We start from the raw sequence: 23,994 nt of genomic DNA on the forward strand, positions 1-23,994 counted from the left end.
CTCAGTGTTGAATCTAGTCTCAGCTAACGTGATACCATAAATCAGCTCCAGATGAACAGTGTCGATGAAGAAATACAACATGCCACAGATTATCTAGAAGTTTAGCTATGGGATGAAAGCACAGCAGAAGACGTGAAATAATGCTATCAGTTTTAGCCAGACATATTCACTTATTAATTCAAGTATGGAGCACACTATCAATAACAATAATGCATTTCTTCTAAGATTCCTCAAAAGGAAGCTATTTCAGAATTAGGCAGACCCACAGACAGTGTCTTTAATGTGGATAAGTGGCTTTCTTATGAAAACATGGAGTCCTCCAATGTGATTTGTGTTGACCTCTTACCCCAGAAGTGACCTTATAATTCAAAGTTCTCTTTTCAGAGTTTCTGAGGAAATCTTTAAATAAGCCATTGACTCTTAGATGTAGATGTCATTTTGCATTATCTGAAAACAGGAATAGTCTGGATCATAGATAATTTATTAATCTAATCTAATAATATAATAAAATGTTTTATTTACTTAGTACCTTTATTCTAAATCACTGTACAAGGAATAAATGCTCCACACCACATAAATGTAGCCACTTCTGCAGAAGACGGTGACAACCAGCCAACCTATGGAACACTGCACAACTCTGGAAGAAGGGAAATATTGGCCCGGAGACTGGAGCAAGTTTTTTCTTATAAAAAGTGCGATGGGATCTTTCATGTCTACATAGAGCACTTTGGATTTTAATATCTCATCTGAAAGACCCCACACAGTAAAATGGATCAAATTCAACTTACCTGCTAAAGAAGAATGAAGAACTGAGTTGGCTCTGCTTAGATTTAACCTGAGATCTCTAGGAATTTAGGCATTTTCAGTGTGACATTTACATCTCTAGATACTCCAGCTGTATTATATGTGTCATAACTCTTGGGTAGGAGAACACTAAGAGGCTCTGGTTCAGAAGCAGCATTCGCCAAACCCTAAACAAAACATTATGGTGTTGATATGACATTAGAACAATCACAATGTGATGTTAACATCAATATACATGGAGAATACGTATTATTTCTGTCTCTATGCATTCAGCTGGATGCACTCTGAATATTGGTTGGTGAGAAGGTTTTAGTGAGATGTTGGATTCATCTGTAGTCCTTAAATTTCCTTGATCCCTTTCAGTTTAATTTCAGTTCTAGTATGTATGTTGGTAGCATTGGTTGATGATCTCCTAGTGACGGGCAGTGAGCAAGTGTCTATTCTGATTCAATTAGTTTTTTAGTCAGTCTTTGAAACCATTGTCTGTGAGATTTTTTGACACCTCTGCAGACCTGGAGGTAGTGGATGGTACACCTGGTAAATCTCAGAGAGTACTTTTGGGTACTGACTCAAATATCCTAAGGATCTAAGGTATGTCTACACAGCAAAGAAAAACCTGTGGCAGGGCTGGCCAGCCAACTCAGGCTCCCAGGGCTCAGGCTGTAGGGCTGTTTCACTGCTGTATAGACTTCTGGGCTTAGGTTGGAATCCAGGCTCTAGAACCCTGCCAGGTCAGAGGGTACCAGAGCTTGGGCTTCAGCTGAGCCCAGAAGTCTACACAGAAATGAAATAGCCCTACAGGCGGAGCCCCGCGAGCCCGAGTTGTTTGGCACAAACCAGCCGCAGGCTTTTCTTTGCTGTGTAGACATACCCTTATATATTATTTTTGGGTAAGAACAAATAATTACAACTTTTAAAATAGGAACTTTAGTATTAAATGTAACAAAATATCTTTCTTTATACATACATTCTTATATGAAACTTGACTTCACTGTAAAGTCACTGTTATTAGTATATTCCTGTGTAATATGTATCAATAATGTTCCTGGTTTTTCTTTGCCATTATATTGAATCTCCAGCATATCTATCTATCTATCTATCTATCTATCTATCTATCTATCTATCTATCTATCTATCTAATCTCACCTTGATAGATCAGTCCTTCAGCCCTTATATATAAATAAACTCAAATGTTAATATTTTGTAGAATCTGCATGGGAACATATTTGACAATGCAATTTATATTTTCATGCTCCCCTCCCCCAAAAAAGTACAACCACGAATGTGACATATTACTGTAGATGTGAATTGCACTCTGATATGCATAGATAATTCTTTCATGATGATTTTTCTGACAAGTATTCACACTGAGGAAGCAAACAAAAAAATGTATATACATCCTGGGGTGTTGTTTGTTTTTTCTGTTTTCAAAGTATGGACAGTTTTCTGACCCAAAAAACAGCGGCTGCAATTCAAACACTGATAATCCCTGACCACGTATGAAAATTTAGCTCCTCTTATAGCAGTTTAGCTTGTCATAGAGTCCTCATTTGGCTGTCTTCAGATTTACACAATGAATATTTTACTTTTTTTAGTCTCTATTTTATATTCTGATATAGAATGATGTCTCCTAGTTTTCTCTTGGGTTTTGTGAATATTTTGCTATCTTTTATTAATAAAGACTAATGTCTCCTAGTCACAACTAATGAATTTGTTTTAGAGTTGTAATGAACTATTTCTTGACCGGAACAACAATCTGATGGCTTGCATACAAAATGTTGGATACACCTCTATTCATTAGTAGGCTAGTATCTACCTCACTTACCACTTTTTACTTAGTTTTTCTAATTGTTTATCTGGCTGTGACAGAGACCCTCTTCAAACAACCCTCCAACCTCTCCAAGCTCCTCCTCCTCCTCCACATCATCATTATCATCAGAAGTGAATTCCCCACAGACCAGGACACACCAACTCAAAGTGGCACCAGACCCTGCCAAAACAACAGATGCAAAACCTACTGCTACTATAATCAGCACCTCCCATAGCACAACTTTCAAGATCCATGAGACTTACACATGCTTATCACAATATGTGGTGTACCTCATTCAGTGGATTAAATGCCCCAATAAAAACTACATGGTGTGAAACCACACAATCATTGAGCTCTCGAATGAACTCACATAGAAAATGATAAAAGACAAAAACCCCACATCACCTGTGAATGCACCCTTTTCACAAAGCGATCACTCTATATCTGAGTCCTCAAAAGAAACCTGCACAAGACAAGCCTGGAGCTTAAATTTATAATGTTGCTTCGCACGAAAAATCATGGTCTTAATAAAGACACTAGATTTATGGTTTATTACAACAATCTTTAGCCCACTAACCCTCCTTTTTGTCCTATGACTATAGGGGTGTTAATGGGCCACTTCACCTTGAATGGTCTCTTAAAATATGTGGTAACTGCTTATGATAAACTATCTGTTTGATCTTAAGAACATAAGAACCACCATACTGGGTCAGACCAAAGGTCTATATAACCCAGTATTCTATCTTCCGACAGTGGCCAATGCCAGGTGCCCCAGAAGGAATGAACAGAACAGGTAATCAAGTGAGCCATCTTCTGTTGCCCATTCCCAGCTTGTACTTAGCTATGACTCTCTGAATACATTTCCCAGACCTGAAGAAGAGCTCTGTGTAACTTGAAAGCTTGTCTCTCTCACCAACAGAAGCTGGTCCAATAAAAGATGGACTCTAGAGACACAGATGCCATTCTTTTATTACTGAGGGCTCTGCTCTGGTCCCGCTCTGAAGCAGTCAATTAAGCAATGCAGAGGAGAAACAGTATACCACAAAAGACTGCTAGTTACTATTAATGAAACAAAAAGTCAGTGAGAATTTAGGTTGAATAAGGACTGTAGTATTGAACTTTAAATATTTTGTAAACCAAAACCATGTCTGAAAAATGAGATACAGTAGGAATCAGTAGGCTCTCCCTCACACCATAAGTCTACAAAATACTTCATATATTCTAATAGTTTGTAATTGTAAAGCACCACCCATCTGAGAATCTTAAAGCATTTCACAAGCTTTAGTAAAATAAGGCTCATAATATGTATTTGAGGTATGGAAGTACAGCATCATTATCACTGTTCTACAAATGAGGAGGCTGAAGTTCAGTTTCTGTGCCCTTCTAAATTTGGATTTGTGCATGAAAATTGAATAATGTGCAAATGCAAAACTGAGTGCATATGTGTTTGTGTGCAGGTGTGTGTGTATAAACACTACCCCATAAAAGTAAAACCCTAGTCTTTCACAAATGTCAAATAGCAAACATAAATCTTCCAATATAAAATGAAAGAAAATCTCGATTTTTGGATTCTAATCGATTGTGTATTTTGATGCACATTTTTGGGGAAATTCATGGTTGTAACATTTTAACTGCATAATGCTTATTTGAAGTTCCACATTTAGCATAGGCATAAAAACATAAAAGTGAATAAGAACATGATGACAGCAAAATATTCCAGAGATAAATGGACATGCTTTTGGCTTTACACGACTACAGATAATATAGCATAAATGAAAGATTTTGCATCTGAGGGTTTGTAGGAATATGCACTTTTTGACATGTTGAATTGGCACACCACAAACTTGACATGGCTTCCTCTCATTCTCATTTTAAAATCAGAAATGCAGGGACAATATATCAAGCTGTGATGACAATCTGAATGAGGGAAGTATAAAAAAAGTATGGAAATTTGTAACGGCTCCTCTTAACACATGAACCCCACACAATATCATCTTTCATCTCCAAAGGGAGAAACTTTAAACATTGACTTCAACTGAATCCTCAGAGGATGTCTTCCTCCTTTCAATTAGTGAGACTTAATAACAGGTATGGAGAACTTAGGCCTCGTCTACGCTTAAAAATTAGATTGATCTACCTACATTGCTCAGGGCTGTGAAAAATTTTGCTCTCTCAGACGGATGGATTACATACATCAGATGTTCTCAAACTGTGGTCCACAGATAGTTCCCTCTAAGATGCGCACCTGGGCAACTGCACACGACAGAATGAAGGGCCACCCACCTAATTAGGAAGTCGCGCAGGCATGCCTGGACCCTGGAGAAGATGCACATGTAAGGTGAGGGGGTGGCCTTGGAGATAATAGGGGGTAGGTGACAGGGGGAAATGGGGTCTGAGGAGGGGGTGGGGGGAATTTGGGATGTGCAGGGCTGCAGTGGCCAGAGAAAGAGGCGACTTTCCCCAGCTCCAGGGCTGTGGCTGGTAGGGAGAGACAGCCCTCCATCCCAGCCCCAGCTCAGGGCTGCCACAGCGGGGGAGAGAGGGAACATCCATCACGTTAGAAAGGTAAGACTACTGATATTAAAATATAAATTATTTGCTTTTATTTATAGAACAAAAAATGTTAATTACTATTAAGGTTTTTTTTATATAGCGCTTTTATCCAAAGTGCTTTACAATACTTAGCTAATGGTACAAACAACATTTGGAAAGATCATTAAGTGGTCCGCTGAGACCCTCAGCAATTTTCAAGTGGTCCGTGAAAAAAAAGTTTGAGAACCACTGACCTACACAGATGGAAAAACACCTTCCATCAATGTAGAAAGTGTCTACTCTACAGTGGCACAGCTGCAGTGCCATAGCTGTGCTACTGTACTGGTTGTAGTGTAGACATATTCTTAATTGAACTGCTCCCTTTGGGTTCAATCCTGTTCTCACTTAAGGCAATGGGCATTTCCCCACTGGAAACACCATCAGTCCTTTTTACTCCTTCCTCTTGGCTTTGCACCCTCTTTCATGGCCTTCTCTACGTTTGAAACAGCATTTCTTTTCAATGCCTTTTCTTCCTTCAAATCTCACTTCTTCCGCTAATCTTTCCTATATTTATCTTGTCATTGACCATACCTCTTTGCCGTCTTGCATTTTAATTTATTATATTGTATATGTCTGAGACTGCAAATTCTTCAGACAGGGACCTTGACATTTGGTATGTTTTGTAAAGCACCACAAACACAACACTCTACTAACATAATTGTTATGAAAATGGCAACTGTAGTTTAACCCTTATACATGGAACAGTCTCTCTCTTCTAGTGAAGTAAACAACTTCTCTCTGAAGAAACATTTCTTCCACAGAATTTTTCAGCTTTGGTTGCTACATTACCTTGAGTGTATAAAAATATCTTATCTCTGCCAGGTATTTCTAATGTGTGACCTGCAAAGTCTCTATCTGCACTGGACTCCTTGAAGTAGCAACCATATCTTCCTCTATGTCTGCATGATGATGAGTACCATCATTGTTCAGTGAATCTGAATGCAATGGGATGCATGTGTGTTTGTGTGAAGGAATTATAAACTTGCTAAATAAATAGTAATATTTGGTGAGAAAAATAGAGGTACAACTTTTTACTTCATTGAAGTACACTGGCGACAGAAAAGGTTCATTTTGGGGAATGGCAAACTATTGCTAAAAAACAGAGTTGGTTGGCGTGTGTTGTGGGGAGGGGAGGGAAAATGACCTTAGTTTGGATAAGGGAGGTGGTAGGCGAGGGGTTAGTGCGCATCAGGGTTAGGGCCCCATTTCAAAAAGTCAAGGTCTGAGGCTCTGAAGGGGTCGTATGTGTCTTTGTACAGGGTGAAGGGTATGTACTTGGCTGGCAAAGTAGGGAGTGTGGGAGGTTGGTGCCCTGCAGCTGGGAGTCATGTATTATGTTCCCGTGCCATGTCCCCCCTTCCCAATCTCAGCCCCTCCAGTCAAAGACAAGGAGAATAGGGTGACCAGACACCCCAATATTAGGCGCTTTGTCTTATATATGCAACTATACCCCCCTTCAAAAAGTGCCCTGATTTTTCACACTTGCTATCTGTCACCCTAAGAGGAAGAGGAGGAAGAGGGAGGGTGTGTGGGACTGTCAATGCTGCTGCCTCATATATAGCAGGATCTCAGCCTTGCAGCTGCTGCAGTCAACATACAGCAGCCACCACAGGGGGCAACCAGGGCGCCTGGCACGCCCCCCAACTGGGGGCCCGGAGGGTCATCAGAACGCACTCCCCTCCTTGGGCCTCCTCGGCCTCCGTCCGCTGCACCAGGTGAAGCGCGTATCCCTCCGCCGCCGCCGCCGCCGCCGCCACCCCCACCCCCACCCCCCATTGCTGGGCTGGGCTCAGCTCGGCAGCCCTACAGTCCCCGGATGGAAACTGTTATGGCCGCCAATTGTGACTCGCAGGGCTATGGAGACGGGCAAGGTAAGTGGTCGCAGGGCACAGTCCCCCGCGGGCGGATGGGCCCTCGCGCGGCCCCGTGCACGGGAGGGGGCTGCGGCAAGCAGGGGGCGACTCCCTGGCGGGGCAGGAATCCGTCCCGCTGTAGGGCTGAGCCATCAAATAGTGCCGTAGCGCCTCCCGCCATGAAAGTTTGTGGGGTGGCCCCAGGCTCCGGGTGGGTGGCGGGAGGCGAGCGGCGAGCAAGAGGGAAAGCGGCTGAGCCCCCTTCCGCGGGCACCAAGCGTGTCCCGTCGCCCCATGGCAGGGAGCCCAAGATTTGTGCCCGTGTATCCTTCCGCCTGGCTGAGGGGGCCAGTAGAGTTTCCGCCTGGCCATCCCCGTGGGCAGCAGCAAAAGTTCTGTGTCCCCGCGCACCCGCCCCACCCCCCCCCCCCGTCCCTGGGGCCCTGAAGCGGGGCAGCCAGGTGTGGGGGGCTGCCCAGCACTACCTAGGCTGATGGGGTCAGGCTGGGGAGAGGTGACTATGGCTGGGGGGGGGGGCCTCACTCACTGCCCATCAGGTGCCCTGTGTCTCGCCAGAGCGTTTATCCCCAGAGTTGCCTGAAAGGCTTGAGTTAGTCTACAACGACGGATTCTCTTCTCAGTGCCCCAGAAAAGGGGGTCTCCCCCCAGCCCCACTTCTGCTTAGAGAGCCTTGTAATAATGCCTTGTAAGTTCAAAATGTACCACTGCAGTAATTCATAAACACTAAACACACCTTTTTACACCTCGGGTTTTGTATTTCAGCCCTGTTTGTCCACCATATATGTGTATACACTCACACACTTTACATTTTTTTCCCCCCAAGAGCTTATACCCTAGACTAGAAAAACCCTTCACTATGGTTTTACATCATACCATGAGTAGAGTAGTCAGCTGGTAGCCTTTAGAAAGAGCTACTTAATTGTGGTGCTTAGAGTGTCTAAAATGTGTACCCTGTCCTGCGCTAATAGTATATTTAATGAAGCTTTTTATAGACTGTTACAAATGTAGCTCAAGAAAGTAATTGTAGGTATGTTTATGATGATTGCATAGCACTGTATTTCTAATATAAGATGCTTTTATAAATAATAAACCTTTCTCAGTTAATGTCCATCTTAATTTAGTCTCAGATTTTTGTTCAAATTTAACAAGTTTCACTTTGTTTTAATAAAATAAAGATATGAGAGCTCAAATATATTTTAACATCAGAGCCTATTTTTGTAAGCCCTTAAACATGTGCATATTCCTGTCAAAGTCAAAGATCTGCTTAAATGAGTGAAAGTTTGCAGATTTGACCAAAAACGTTAGTTATTTTTAAACTAGAAAATTTAAGGTAGTGGAAACAAAATTTATGCAAAACTTTGACACTAGGAATTGGCTGACCTTATTATATTTCAAATTTAATTTTTTCTCTTACTATTTGATGAAAATTTACAAGATGTATAATAGTTGACATGGAGTTAAATTTGTGTACAAAGGGCTAATGTTGGTTCTTTTTTATGTTATAAATAAGAATAGTTAATTATCATCATCAGATTAAATTGAAGAATAGTTAATTATCATCATCAGATTAAACTGGGTCATTTCTTCTTTGTATTCAATGGCTTGCTTTTTTTTTCACCTACACCATGTTTTATTAACATATTCACCAACTGGAAGTCCTTCAAAACAAGATTGGGGCCTAGAAAAATCTAGAAACCGCTTACTCATCTGAGTAACGTTAAGCATATGTGTAAGTGTTTTCAAGATTGGGTCCTTACTCCATAATATCAAATATAAAACGTGTAAATCCAGTTTTATTTTCAAATGGTTATGAGTAGACTAGTTCCCTTTCCTTTCGTGTCCCCCTTTTTCTTTTTAAAAAGCATTTTTTTTTTCAAAATCCTCCTGGGAAATAGTTGTACGTCTTCTCCAAAGTTATTGGTGCAGATTCAAGAATCAATGGACTGAGCCCTAGTCTACACTACAATCTTATGTTGGTGTAACAGCGCAGTTATACTGACTGAACTGGTGTAGAGAGCACTATGTCGATGGGAGGGCTTCCACCTTCTTGGGAAGGTGGAAACTTTCCAGTTGGCCTAGGTAGCATCTTCACAAAGTGCTACAGTGGCGCAGCTGCATCGCTGTAAATGTAGACAAGCTCTGTGGTACCAAATAGTGTTCTCTTTCTGTGGTTTGTTGACAACTATCATGTCTGGCTACTTGGTTACCAAAGTTATAGGCACCTTAGAAGTACCCAAGGCATTGATGGGAGAGTACATTTTTGTTTTTTTGATTGCCAACTATGTTAATTCCACGCATAGATTTATAGGTCATATCACAAATTACTCCATTCTTCTTGACAGAACAATATTTGTCATTTGGCTAAAAACACACAAAATGTCAGATTGTGAAGAATCTGTGCTTGTTTTTTGTTTTTTTTCTTCAGAAATGCTTAAATTTACAGCTTTTAAAATCTCTCTCCTTTTTATTTCCAGATCCTTCTCTAAGTATTTCTCCTGACTGTGGCCTTTTCTGATCGTTGTATTTTTTATGCCTTTCATTCTTGTGGAAGAAAAATGTTGAAAAGACAAATGAAGAGTTGAAATCTAATCTTTCCCTTCTGAGTAAGTTCAGTGTATGTCTAGCTAAAACACACAAATTTCACTGGGCTTCTATTTTGTAAGTGTAGTAGTTAAGAATTTTGTTTGTTGTGTGGGAAGCTACACTTAGAAAAAGTTTGCTATTGTACAGTGAGACGGTTTTATATTTGAATATGAATGTTAACTTGTAACTTGTGTGGTTGGTTAGGTTAAGTAGAATTTAACTTGGTTGGCTATATCTGGCAAACACTTTGCCAAGAGCATTTGTGCAGTTAATGAAAGGTTGCCCAACTCAGGACCACACTGGTGCTATAGTAGGAACCTGAAGTTCACCTTTGCATAAAATACAGCAGACTGACTTCATTTTTAATGCAAAGTGCAGTCTGTAGTTATTACCGGTCTTGGCATTCAGTATAATGCTCCATCGTCATCTAAGCAGCTAGCTACTAGCATCAGGATGGAGCATGGCATGCTGGACGTATAATTTGAATGGGTTGCATCTTGTCTATTAATAATATCCAGCTACAGTGAAGAATTCTGAGCCATACTTTGTCACCCATGCTTTATTTGGGAGCTAGATTATTTTCTCTACTTATATACCAGTACATCAGTGGATCCTAGTGTTGACAAGAGGAAACATTAGTATATTTTTCTTTTAGTGACAATGAAGTGTATATGCAGTGTCTCTGTGATGGCATAAAATAGAGTAATATCAGATGGACTAATCTCACACTTGTGAGTATAAACAGGAAATGTACAGTAGCTTATCTAAAAATAAAATTCCTCTTTTCTGTATGCCAGGTCATTGCTCCTAATTACCAAAGACTCCTGTGTGTGTTTTAAGAACACCAAATGTGTAATTTAAAACTTTGTGATTCACTTAACTGAGGAACACTGTTAGTTGAATTTTAATTCAGTCTAAAATATTGCTATTACTATACTATAATAATAATATATATTACTATTGAAAAGCTGTATAAAATACTGGAAAATGTTTTGCTCTTTATCATTTGGAAGACTTTTTTAGGAGTCCTAATACTTTTTAAAGGTGTACAATAAAGAATGTTTTTAAAAAAAAAAAAAATAAAAAAATTTTTTTTGCCTTTCTTGCTCCTCTGATGTGTAAATAGAGCCTCGGAATTTTTGTCAGCTTCCATCTTGCTGCATGATTTTAACGTGTTTAATATTGGGTCTTCTGTTGCTAGAGGACTATGATAAAATATTTGGAGAACTTCAGTTGCACTGTTGTCAGAGCTTGTTACCTATACTGTAGCTTTTGCATACCCCTAACCAAGAGGGAATGAAAAACTCATTCTTACAGTTTGAATGTTAACCAATAAAAGGATCTAAGATTCAGTATCCCATCACTTTGTGTAGGTGTGCGCGCATGTGTGTGTGGGGGGTGCTGCTCAGGTTACAATATCTTGTGACTCTACTACTCAAACAACATCTCCAAAAAATTTTGCTAAAGCACTCCAGAAAAGAGGGACATGAAGATATCATTTTTTCTAATGTTAAAAACCTAAACAGGAAAGAGAACTTTATAGATTATGAAGAAGCAGGGCAGGGCAACCCCCTTTTTTGTTTTGTTTTGCAGTTTACCTTTAAGGAGTGAAAATGATTTTCTGTGACAATCCATTGCACCTGATACTATGTTGCCGTGTGGGAACCTTGTTTTCAAACATGGACTTGAGCTTCCAGATCTTATGCCAGTGAAACCTCTTGTGCTGCTTTCTATTGATATAGATTTTTTGTCCACATCATTTGTAAAGTAAAACTTAAATCTGGCTATTCCCCAAGAATAGGTGATACTGGTTTCTGTTACACAAAATTTAGCTACTAGTATGAGTAGTGAAAACTTGGCAAAAGGGGCATTTTCATATTTTTATTAATGAAGTCAAATTTTACTGCATACTTTAGGAATTCATTCATAATACATTAGGTGCCATTTCATGACCCATGTCATAGTAAAGTTACAGTAATTTTTATATGGATTGAATCCAGGGTTTATCTGTTCTGAGAATATAATAAAATCTGGATTAATAAAAAAAGCACTCAGAAGTTCTGATGCTTACACAATATCAACGTATATTTAAGACTTTTGTTTACAAAAAGCTGTGTTGTGAGGAAAACAAAAAACATAAAGCTGTAGTTATGAACTGTTAAAGTGTATTTTTCTCTTTTGTCAATAGGTATAGCACATACAATTTTTAAAATATTTGTATCTATGTTTGAAAATATAATGCCCAAATGATATAAAAAACTTTCTCATAAAAATAAAGTTAATGTAGTTGTTGGAGGGAGGCTTTTTGTTTTTTGGATTGGTGCTGTTTCTCCTGGGTGCCACAGCAATACAAATATATAAAAGTAATAAACGTTTAAAAATATATTTAAAATGCTGGCTCATAAACTATGCTTTAAATAATTTCGTAAGCAGTATGTTACAATTGAATCAGCTTTTAAAAAGTAGCATTCACTGTGCTATTTTTAATTTCAGGGAAATTAAAATGGAGAAAGTCCTGGAACTCTGAAGATATTTCTGCATAACAGGCTTGTCTGCTGCACAAATTACAAAAACTCACAAGATCTCCCTAAAACAAAATAAGGAATATTTTAAAACCATGCCATCTGAAAAGGAACACATTTTTTGTGATAAAAGGCCAACTACTTTATTACAAGATAATGCTGCAAAGAAACTTTGTGTTTGTATTCCAGATAATGCTGTGGAAAAAGTATTGGTGAATGATACTAGAAGTGTAATGCCTCCACCGCTGATTTTAGATGTCAGTCTTTCTTATGGACTGAAAAATGTGAAAATTGATTTGCCCAAAGTGAACATTCCAAATGAAGTGGTATTGAAACATGAAGTTGATAGATTCAGAAAATTATTTCAGTGTAAACAGCAAACTGCAAGAAAATCTTTAAGTCAAGAGAAAGTAAATGGAAGTCATCTAAATTGTTCAGAGAGCTACAATTTGCAAAGTAAACCAGAAGTGCAGTTTGAAGAAGAGGGTTTGAAAACTTCAGCAAAGATACTGAATTTCACCTGTACAAAATGTAGAGACAAAATTAGATATAGCCCAAATGATCTACAGAAACACTTTCAACTGTTACACTATGGAGAGTTGCCTTCATATCCTTGTGAAATGTGCAATTTTTCAGCCAATGACTTCCAGTTGTTTAAACAACATCGCCGCATCCATCGCAGCACTTTAGTAAAATGTGAGATTTGTAATGATGAGCATATATATACCCTGTTGGACTTGACAAAACACTTCACATCAAAGCATTGTATAAATGGTCATTTTCAATGTGAAAAGTGTGGGTTTTCTACTCGAGATGTGGGCACATTTGTTCAGCACATTCATAGACATAATGAAATCCAATATAAATGTGGTAAATGCCATCATGTCAGCTTTACAAAAGGGGAGTTTCAGGAGCATCTTCTTGTTCACACTGGTGCATTTCCTTTCAGTTGTCAGTATTGCAACTATAGTGCACCACGGAAGGATTACCTTTTAAAGCATGTAATAGCTTTGCATAGAGATCACTTATATGCAAAAGATAAACTGGAGAAAGATAAATGTGAAAAAAGAATAGTAAAGACTCCAGCAGGGCTCAAGCTTATTTTGAGAAGGTACAAAACAGGAGCATCAAGGAAAGCACTTTGGAGGCGAAAAAAAATTAATGGAAATGACAAAACTGAAGAGCAAAATGCACAAGTGCTTAGGAATTTGAATAAAATCCAACCCAAATCTGAAGAGCTAAACCAGTCTGTGAAGGAGCTGCATATGAATGAAGAAAAAGATCAAATTATACATAATGAAAAGCATAATCTGCAAGGTGGAACATTGTCGCCTATCACCATGCAATACAACAAAGCAGAAGATGGGTCAAGTTTTGGTTTGGGATTATTGAAAAATGCTGTTCATGGACCTACAGTTCTGATGGTGAAAAATAATAAAATATCTGTTCCAGCAAACTACAGTGCTAAATTTATGGGATTTAAGATGGTGGACGGAAAACAGCATATTGTAATAAAATTGTTGCCTACAAATAAACAGAACGTGTACTTATCGGGACAAAAATCTGATGCCTCAGCTGATTCTTTGCTACCAACTGCTGATACTTTTGGCTTGTCTTCAGGTGCTACATCACATGTAACTAATCATCAGACTCTGAAGAATAATTCCGTTCATCCATTAACCTCCACTCCATTTTCATTTTCTACTCCTTGTTCAGGAAAAGCAAAAGCAGAAAAACAAAATAATACTTTATCACATGGTAAGAATATTTCTCAGACTGTAGAATCTCCCACTGTAGTTATAGGAAAGAATGCAACTCATTTGCCAATGAAGCCTGGATCAACTGCACCTCCATATGACTTGGTGACAAAGGTTGGAACTAAGGGTAATGTTCTCTCATGGGAAAGTTGTATTGCTCACAGTCGTCCTCAGGTATTATCTCCCACAATTACAAATACACTTCATTATGACCCCATGAAAATGCCTTTCCCTACTGAATTTAAAATACAAAATGGTGGAGTGAGCAATAACAGTGGACCTAATCATCTCTACTATCCATCAGTTGATTCATCTAACCAGGGACTACTGCCTTTTCATAATTACTCTAAAATAGACTCTTCAGATAATTCATGTAGCATTTGGATGCCAACAGGTGACAAACCAAAAGACTTTATGTCCAGCAAAATGTTTCTTCTTCAAAACAGCTTGAGAAGTGACTCTACAGCCTCATTTTCACAGTCAGCGAGAGGCCTAAATCCTGAAAAATATGTATCATCCCAGTTTAATATTAATTCAGTTTATGGACATGTAAACACTAAGAATAATTCTTTGTCTTCAAGAAACCAATCTAAATGTGCTACTGATAGACAGTGTTTTACAGAAAAATGGCATGGTGGTAGCAAACAGTATTTGGACACTAATATAAACCAAGTGTTTGAAAATGTAGCTGAGAAATCTAAAGCAGAAAATATTTCAGATTGTGCTAATTCATCCCTTATGCCTAAAATCACATCAGTTTTCTCATTACATAGTAAACAGGCATCCAATTATTTGTCACCTGAAGTAAACCAATTACTTCAAGATGTGCTAAAAGTAAAATCAACTACTCAGCAAGAATCTCACAATAAGTTAAATACATGCATAAAACTTCATTGTGATCAGTCATTTTCATGTCATCAGACAGACAGTAAAACTTTTACACACTTAAAGGACTCAACTGCATGTAGTTTAGCCAGTTCTTCTAATGTAGGTGCTCATATGTCTAAGAGAGAGTTGAACATGAAATGTAGCACAATAAGTGAAGGTATATGTTTTGGGAAAGAAAGACAGGCACCAATGACATCACTTGATGCAGAAGAAATGGATAAGTTATCTAGAACTGTGGGTGTTGGTACGTTGCTTAAAACTCATACCGATGCAATCATAACACAGCAGTTGGTAAAAGATAGGATGCGATCTACAACCCAGAATCCTAGCGGCTTCTCGACAGTTCTTCCAGAACAGAAGAAAACACTTTTAGTTCAGTCACCTCCACCAGGATTTCTTGTACCTTTGCATCTTGCTAACCAACCAAGCTTACAAGTTGTTTCAGGAAAACCTCTCCCATCAGCGAGTTCATCAGATGTTCATTTGACTAAAAGCATACCTGCATCCTTCCTTTTAAATAAAGGACCTGGAATGATATTGACATTTAATAACGGGACACTTGGTACAGTTACAAATGTCACTGGTAATAGCTCTCAGATTTTAGGGAGAGTTGCATCTAAAGAGTATGGTAAAATAACTGTACCGACTTCAAAGACCGAATTGAAAAATGACAGTGTTATAAGTGTAAGTAATTCCTCTGGTATTAGCACTGCATCTGATGGGGCAGTAAGTGATTTGTCAAATAGCGTGCCATTCAAAGCACCTCTTTTAATTACAAATTCAGCTGATTCTTCTATGAAAGGAATTTCTTCTGAAAAAATGTTACCAGAACATCATGGCACGGTGTTTGGTTCCTTGGAGTCAGTAAAACAACAGGAGATTCCACAGAAGCAGCCTGTTTATGCGCTTTTGCCTGATGGACGACAGGCAGTTTTTCTGAAATGTATGACGCCAAACAAGCCTGTGGTACAGAAACATAATGTTGTTCAAGATAATACTTCTAATCAAAATTGTCAACCAAAGAAAACTGGAGCCATGCAACAAAAGCTTTTGCTGAAAGTTAAGACCTTTACTTCTGATGCAACTAGTGATCTAAAACAATCAGTTAGCAACTCGGTGCCCTCACTACAATTGGATAAAATGCAGTCCTTTAAAAGTCCTGCACTAGGGCAGAAACAGACTATTCTTACTTCTAGTGATGCCTTATTTTTACCAGGTAGATTGATGCCAGCAAATCCCTCTTTGGCAAGCTCTAATTGTGTACTTCCTGTAGAACCTGTACATTCCACCAAGCTTACAGGGGCATGGTTGCAAAAGTGTTCAATTAATTCTAGACTAGCAGTAATTGCTAACAAAGGGAATAGTTATGGTAGTCAAAAGTCCACGTGGAACACCAGAAACAAACTTTCAAAAGTCAAACCTCGTTTAAAACAAACTGGTCATAAAAGTTCTGATGCTGTGGTTTCACAAAGAAACAAGAATTCCAAACGAAAAACTAAGGATGATTTCCAGGAACCCCCTAGAAAGAAAATAACGTTGCACAGGAAGTGCAAAGAAAAGAATCAAACTGAAGTTGTTAGCAAATCAAGGGGCCCTTACAGATCAAGGGCATCAAAGGAAACCGTGAGGACTTTGAAACTACTTCCTTTTAATTCTAAACAACTTGTAAAATGTCCTCGGAGAAATCAGCCAGTTGTAGTACTGAACCATCCTGATGCAGACGTTCCAGAAGTTGTAAACGTAATGAAAACTATTGCTAAATTTAAAGGACATGTTCTTAAGGTCTCATTGTCAAAAAGAACAATTGATGCTCTTCTGGAACCGGCATACTGCAATACTTTGGACATTGCTACTGAGGATCTCTCTCGAAGGAGGCACAGGATGATAAAACCTGTTAGTCCTGTAAAAGAAAGATTTGTGTTAAAATTAACACTGAAAAAGACAAGCAAAAACAATTATCAGATTGTGAAAACTACCTCTGATAATACCTTGAAAGCTAACTTTAGCTGCTGGTTTTGTGGTAGGATATTTGACAATCAAGATAATTGGGTAGGGCATGGACAGAGACATTTGATGGAAGCAACTCGAGACTGGAATTCATTAGTATAATCTTGATTAGTGAAGAAAGTTAAAAATTAAATATCTTACAGTACTCATTTTAAAAAGAACCAAGTTGAATTATGATACAGAGGTTATTTAGGTATGGTGTATATAAATACAAAACAAAATTTTAAAATAATGCAAAATGATAGCATCAAATGTTGCGATACAACAAAGAACTGTGGTTAAATATTGTATAACTAATTGCAATTACAGTACCATAAAACTTCAAATATTTTTTATTGCTATCATGTCCTATATTTTTATTATTCAATAGAATGAGTTCACACGATTTTTGTTCTGTACATATTAAAAAACCTAAACATGTAAATAATTTTGTACTGCTCAGTTACTTGCTATAAATCATGCACAGAATTTTTTTCCCTTTTCAGTTCTGTGCATGCACTACTAAAACTGATTGTAAAGGTTTTTCAACTTCACGCAGCTATTATCCATGGGTTTTTTGTTGTTTTCAATTTGAATTGTTTTTGATTTTGCTTTTTCAGGGATTGAACACTATTGTTAGCAAGTGCCTAAAAGATGTGAAACAGTTTACATTATGTCAACTGTATAACCATAGGTCCAAATAGGACCATTTCCCCAATAGTTTCATTTAAACAAAGCCATATGTGAATGCTTTAAGCTGTATTGCTATGCACATGACACTTGTACTATTTCTGTGCAGTTTGTCTACTTTCTTAGTGAAGTATTTTTCATATAAATTAATAAAACATGTTACAATTGTGGTTAATACATTGAGCCTGAGAATGGAATCAGTTGGAAATATACAGTATATGGTGTTTAAGAATGGTGAACATTCCTAATCTGTATTGATTCTCATCAATATTAAATTTGCTATAACTGTGTTTACAGAATGATTGTGAGAATTTATAGACATTTGTTTTCTAGCCCCAGTATACTACCCCCCGTCACAAATCCCAAGGAAGTGGCAGCACGTAGTTGCACTGTCCTAGGACCAGAAATTGGATTATATTTTGCTCCAGGGAAAACTATCTGTTCCTATAGTGAGTGCAGATTGCTTTCCCTCTTTGCTTCCTCAACTGCGCTGTCTGGTATTTGGGGAGGCCTAGACTTTGCCCACTCCCCACCCATCTGTATGGGGAGTAACTAGCGTGACCAGATATCCTGATTTTATAGGGACAGTCCCGATTTTTGGGTCTCTTTCGTATATAGGCTTCTATTACCCCCCCCCCCCCCCATGTCCCGATTTTTCACACTTGCTGTCTGGTCACCCTAGGAGTAACAGCCTTGCAAAGACTGCTCTACCTCCTATTGCAGCTGGTAAATAGCCGTGGCTCATGCAAAGGAATAAGTTTATGCTCCCTTACTTTCCTATGTGGACACACAGCCAGGATCACAATCTGACCCATAGAGATTACTATATTAAAGGCTGTATCCTGCAGCTCTTAGGGAGTCACTGGGAATCTTGCATAAGGACTGCAGAATTGTACTCTAAATGTCTGACTCACTTTTGAAATATTGCTGGAAATCTCAAATGGGTGAAATTCAGCTCTGTGCTCTCAGCAAAGGATCTGCACATTTAAAACATTGTGAGGCCTTAAATTGAACATAGGTTCTCTGTGTTGGTTCTCTGTAGAAGGGTGAATGTCACTCTGACATGAATATGGAGCCTGATTCTGTGTCCAATGAACATGGTGGTAAACCTCTCATTGATGCCAATAGGAGCAAAATTAGACTAATGATTAAACTTCTATTTCATAAGGTGTAATAAGTGTTTTCTGTTTTAAAATGTCTCTTAAATGAATTGTTTTTAACGTTTTTTAAATAGGGATTGGTACTTTATTATCAGGAAAAGTATGTGCTTTCAACATTTAAACACTCTCTTGTTAGAAATTTCCTCTTAAATTCTGCCTGCAAAAAAGTTTAGCATCGACAGATTGCTAGATGCAAATAGTTTTATAACTGTCTTAATTTATATTTTCATTGGCCAAGATTTTTTCAGAAATGGGTGCCTAAAGTTAAGCTCAAAACTTGTATTTAGGTCCCAAAATAAAAGTCTTTGTGTCTTTGTTTTTTCTCCAAAAAGTGCTGAGCATGTAGTGGCTCTAGGGATTGCTAAAACTTTTGTTCATCTTGGCTTTTTGGCTTGCTTGTTTTTTTTATGTACAGTGTAGGTGTGTTTTGCTGCATGAACAATGCCAACACCTTCATTGGTGGGGGAGAGTGGAAGTATGAAAAAATGTGTTTTTGAAGGTGCTTAAGAGTGTGTGTTGCTTTGTAATGTAGAAGCAAAGCAGCAGTCTTCACTGGAAATGAAAATAAGCAATTTAGTGCTAGAAAACGTTGTAATTAATGGCTTATGTCATTCATGAGGTGTTTTTACTTCAGCTCTGTAACAGACTGAGGATTCTAATAAATGGATATATAAGTGGATTTAGATTGAAACGTATATTTGCATACACATATGGAGCAGCATTCCAGATCAAATATTTCATTCTTAAGTGTGAAATATTTTCCTTTCATGGTGAGATTTAAGCTTCATAATGAATTTGTCACACAATTTGTTAATTTTGAAAAACTTTTAATATACTGGGGAGAAAAGAAATGTTATGAGGTTCTTGCCTGGCTTTTTAACACTAATTTATGGAGAATCTACTACTTGGGCTACTTCTGTGTGACTTGTGCTGCAGTGCAGCTAAGTGAGAGCGTACATAGTAATGGCGATTTTAGCCCCCTGCTGCAGCAAAGCAACTCTTAAGCAGACTTGGGCGGGTATATGGATGTTTGTTGTAAATCTAAAATTCTGTCACTTTTGAAATTCATTCCTGTAATATTGACATTAAATTTTGATCCTTTATAAAACTCAGTATGATTTATCAATTTTATATCTGTGACTACTAATAAGCCAATTACAAAAGACTCTTGAGGATTTACTTGTACTTTGACCTGTTCTTCTGCACTATCCAGAATTATATGGATGCAGTGATTGACTGTTGTAATATTGTAACAGTCTTAATTTTTTGGGGAACTATATATAGACATACTGTCTGTATAAATTTTTCATAAGTATTCCATGGCTGATAGTCTGGAAAATATCAGCTTCTTCAGAGTTAAAGCATTCAGCATGCATCTTTGTGTTACAGCTGAAGGATCCTGTTAAGAGATACTTCGCTGGTACATGAAATGCATTTGTAAATATCTTTCTGAAAATTACTGGCAAGGGATGCAGCCACACAATTACCAAATTTTCATTGATTAAAAAAATTGGTTTATATGGAAACACTTTAGAATTTGTTGTTGTTAATATCAAAGTAAAGATCATATAAATAGACCACACACCAGAATCTTTTTATTAACGTTTTATATTATAGATGCAGTTGGTAGTGCCGACTGCTGTTAAGGTTGCCTAACATTTTCCGACATAAGACCTTGTCTTTAGTTGCGTATTATTTTGCCAAACTTTTAACTGTTTGGGATGAAATTTTGTATGCTGGTTTTCTGCTTGAAAGTTCCAGCCATGGTTCAGCCATTTCCAAGAACAAGATTTGGGGAAAATATTTAGTTGTGCTCTAGTGCCTCTATGCGTGGACGCAGGGATTTGAAATTTGGCAGAGGCATGGCATGATCTTTGTGTCAGATATGTGCCCTTTTCTCCTCTTGTGAAAAACTACTGTGACAAAGTTTCTGCTTTACCTTGGTGGGTCTTGCGCTTATTGGTGGATTCGCTCACCTTGCAGCTTCACGGCAGCCCTCAGCTTGGCCGTTTTTCTGAATTCACTGTCCAGGTCGACGACTCCTGTGTCTGACCAGGAGTTGGGAGGATTTGGGGAAAACCCGGGCCCGTCCTCTACTCCGGATTCCAGCCCAGGGCCCTGTGGAATGTAGCTGTCTAGAGTGCCTCCTGGAACAGCTGTGCGACAGCTACAACTCCCTGGGCTCCTTCCCCATGGCCTCCTCCCAACACCTTCTTTATCCTCACCCATAGGACCTTCCTCCTGGTGTCTGATAATGCTTGTACACCTCAGTCCTCCAACAGTCCGCGTTCTCACTCTCAGCTCCTAATGCCTCTTGCTCCCAGTTCCTCACATGCACACCACAAACTGAAGTGAGCTCCTTGTTAAAACCCAGGTGCCCTGATTAGCCTGCCTTAATTGATTCTAGCAGCTTCTTGATTGGCTGCAGGTGTTCAAATCAGCCTGTCTTAATTGTCTCCAGAAGGGTTCTTCATTGTTCTGGAACCTTCCCTGTTACCTTACCCAGGGAAAAGGGACCTACTTAGCCTGGGGCTTATATATCTGCCTTCTATTACTTTCCTATAGCCATCTGGCCTGACCCTGTCACACTACCCAAATTTGGCCAAATTTTAAGCCTTTGAAAGATCTTTGGTCATACATGTTGCATAGATACTGGAAGTTAAGCAACAAAATTGAGTATGCTCCAGCCTGGAGTCCAGGGACTGAGCAGTTTCCATGCAGGTTGCTGCGGGCAGTTGTGGTACTAGGCACAGGAACTGAGAGTTAGGAGATTCTCACTGTGCTCTAAATTAGAACATAATATAAGAATAGTCCAGCTAGCCCAGTATCCTGTCTTCAGACAATGGCCAGTGCCAGATGCTTCAGAGGGAATGAACAGAAGAGCAGAATTTATGAAAGGTTTCAGAGTAGCAGCCGTGTTAGTCTGTATTCGCAAAAAGGAGTACTTGTGGCACCTTAGAGACTAACAAATTTATTTGAGCATAAGCTTTCGTGAGCTACAGAAAGCTTATGCTCAAATAGGAATTTATGAAGTGATCCATCCCCTGTTGTCCAGTCCCAGCATTTCTGCTGGTGCCTAGGCAGTGTGAAAAAGCAACGGTCTCATTTGATTGCAGTGACGACAAGACCCAGGCTGGCAGCAACTGTGGGGGTAGAATGGGACAAGGAGCATGGGAAGGGGAAATGGGGACAGTGGAAAATGAGAACAAGTGGAGGAGGAAGACTGAGGTTGAATGAGAGCCCTGGAGTCTGGGACTGGCTGCACAAGGAAATGGGTGGGGATACTGGGCCTGTGAGCTGGGGTGGAAGGAAAATTGGTACTTGGGTAGCATGTCTGAGAAGAGTGGGAATAGGATGAGGAGGTTGGCTGGGCAAAGATGGGACTGGGACAGGAGCAGAAGGGATCAGTGTATTTTTTTGGGTGGAGGAGGAAGAAACGGGCTGAATGGTCTGTGTCTCTAATTAGAGCACACTCCCTTTCAGAACCTGGAATTGAACTCAAGATTCCAATCATTCCTCTGCTGTCAGCAAAAATCTGTGGAAATGCACTGGCAAAGTGTCTTCCCCTCTCGTGGCTGGTCCATTTTGAGGATGACAACCTATGCTGCTATCATTTATTCTGTTAACTCAAAGGCAGAGTTCTGTATTGTGGATCTAAAAGTTTCAATCCTGTTGACTCACGTAGGTGCCAATATGATGCCACATGATAGAATTCTTTTTTCCAATTTGCATTCTTAAAAACCTAGGATATTTCCCAAAAAACTATGTTAAAAGAACATGAATAAAGTTGCAAAGTCAAGCACTTAAAAGTTGGAAAATGCCTGAATTAAGGTTACCTGTGCAACCTTAATTTGCTCCCCGGTGCATGCATCTGTATTATGATAAATCTTTAATTACATGAGCACATACTATTTCTTCTCCCCCCCCCCCCCCCCGACCCCTTTTTCATTCAGTGGGGTAGAGGTACAGTTCTCTAGGGATAATCAGCACTGTGTAGTAAAGGGGGCTGTTGTTTGTAGGACCCGTTTAATTTGTTGCAGAACTTGGAAGGTGTGTAGTGAATGAGGTAGAAGATTGCAAGAAGAGGAAAGACGGTCTCATGGTTAAGATAGTTGAGTGCTGTTCTGGAGAACTGGATTCTATCTCTGCCTCTGCCACAGAGTGCCTCTGTGATGTTGGGTAAGTCACTTAAACCAGATTTTCACAGGTGGTCACTATTTGTGTGTTCACCGTTTTCTGAGTATCTGACTTGATAACCTGGAGTCTGAGTTACAGAAGTGCTGAGCACTCACAGTAGGAACTATAATCAGGGGAGCTGTGCTTTGAACATATGAAGAGCTATAAATAAATATTTTAAAAAATAAGATCCTAGGTGTTGCACATTGGGCACCAAAAATTATTGGAGGCTTTTGACCTTAACCTCTTTGTCTCTGTTCCCCATCTGCAAAATGGGGATACCACCACCACTCACTTTGAATACACGAGAAGCATTCACATTTATTTTCACAACAATCAGATACTATAGTGATGAGCATCACAGAAAAGCCTGTGAGGAAATAATTCTCTTTTTCAGAGCAGGTTTCAATATTATGCAATAAATAAGATATGGGGCCATATATAGAAAACAAAATATTGAATAGCTACTCAAGTGAGCACACACCATCCTATGTACTGAATGAAGCAGGGGTTGCATGGAAAAATAGTAGTTGATCATGTAATTAAAGACTATATCATAATGCATGTGCACAAGTATGCCAAATTAAGGTTGCACAGGGATCCTAATGTTGACATTTCCTAAAGTCTGAGTGCTTAGTAACTTTAACATTCTTGTAATGTAATTTGTATATAGTGTGTATATGTATATAGAGAGACAAACATTAAAATCTTTGCACGCTTATTGGGAGTGGATGGTAACCGTTTACAGGTATGGGGTTAGCATTTCTCCTGTTTGGAAAATCTGGGGAATAACTAAATGCTTTGAGCTAAAATCTTAACAGCGCTGTGCTCCTTGCCATTCCAGATGTGCACAGTGACCTTAGTGGGCTTAGAATTTGGCCCATTGTGTATTCTTTGTTACAATAGCAATACATAATTTCTCCAATAATTTCAAAGTATAACAAACAACTTTTGTAACAAGTTTTGATATCGGTTTGTTCCAGAGCTGTTGTGACATCAGCACGCAGTTTTTCTGTCTTTTTACAACTTGCCTACTAGGTGTGGTTTTAGAGAGAGAAAGGAATGTAGTTTTGTCTCAGCTTTTGAATTTTGAGAATGTGAGCTCCCCTGTCTTTCAAAGAACAGTACTGGCAGGAATAAATTACACTACTT

The 23,994-nt window shown here is 38.9% G+C and overlaps 1 protein-coding gene and 1 long non-coding RNA gene across 9 annotated transcripts in view; both read left to right on the forward strand.

The window, feature by feature from the left end:
- LOC122460934 overlaps positions 1–20,007 on the forward strand; it is a 31,126-nt gene extending 11,119 nt beyond the window's left edge. The window contains exon 4 of the long non-coding RNA XR_006282573.1: positions 18,258–20,007. This is a non-coding gene — a long non-coding RNA (uncharacterized LOC122460934). The remainder of the gene's footprint in view (positions 1–18,257) is intronic.
- Positions 6,729–23,994, forward strand: part of ZNF518A (zinc finger protein 518A) — an 83,872-nt gene continuing 66,606 nt past the window's right edge. For 3 of the 8 annotated variants that reach the window (XR_006282570.1, XR_006282572.1, XR_006282571.1), the window contains exons 1-2: positions 6,807–7,077; positions 9,555–9,683. Coding sequence is in view for 5 of the 8 variants with exons in the window: in XM_038409619.2 (XP_038265547.1) it covers positions 12,281–16,939 (4,659 nt within the window). In the remaining 3 variants the exon portion in view is untranslated. Of the gene's footprint in view, positions 7,078–8,736; positions 8,810–9,554; positions 9,684–10,318; positions 10,395–12,156; positions 17,797–23,994 lie in introns of those variants that run through there. The other 5 variants (XM_043518289.1, XM_043518287.1, XM_043518286.1 and 2 more) reach the window with 5 other exon arrangements.

Source organism: Dermochelys coriacea, chromosome 7, assembly GCF_009764565.3.
Source record: "Dermochelys coriacea isolate rDerCor1 chromosome 7, rDerCor1.pri.v4, whole genome shotgun sequence".
In the NCBI taxonomy this organism is placed as follows: Eukaryota; Metazoa; Chordata; order Testudines; family Dermochelyidae; genus Dermochelys; species Dermochelys coriacea.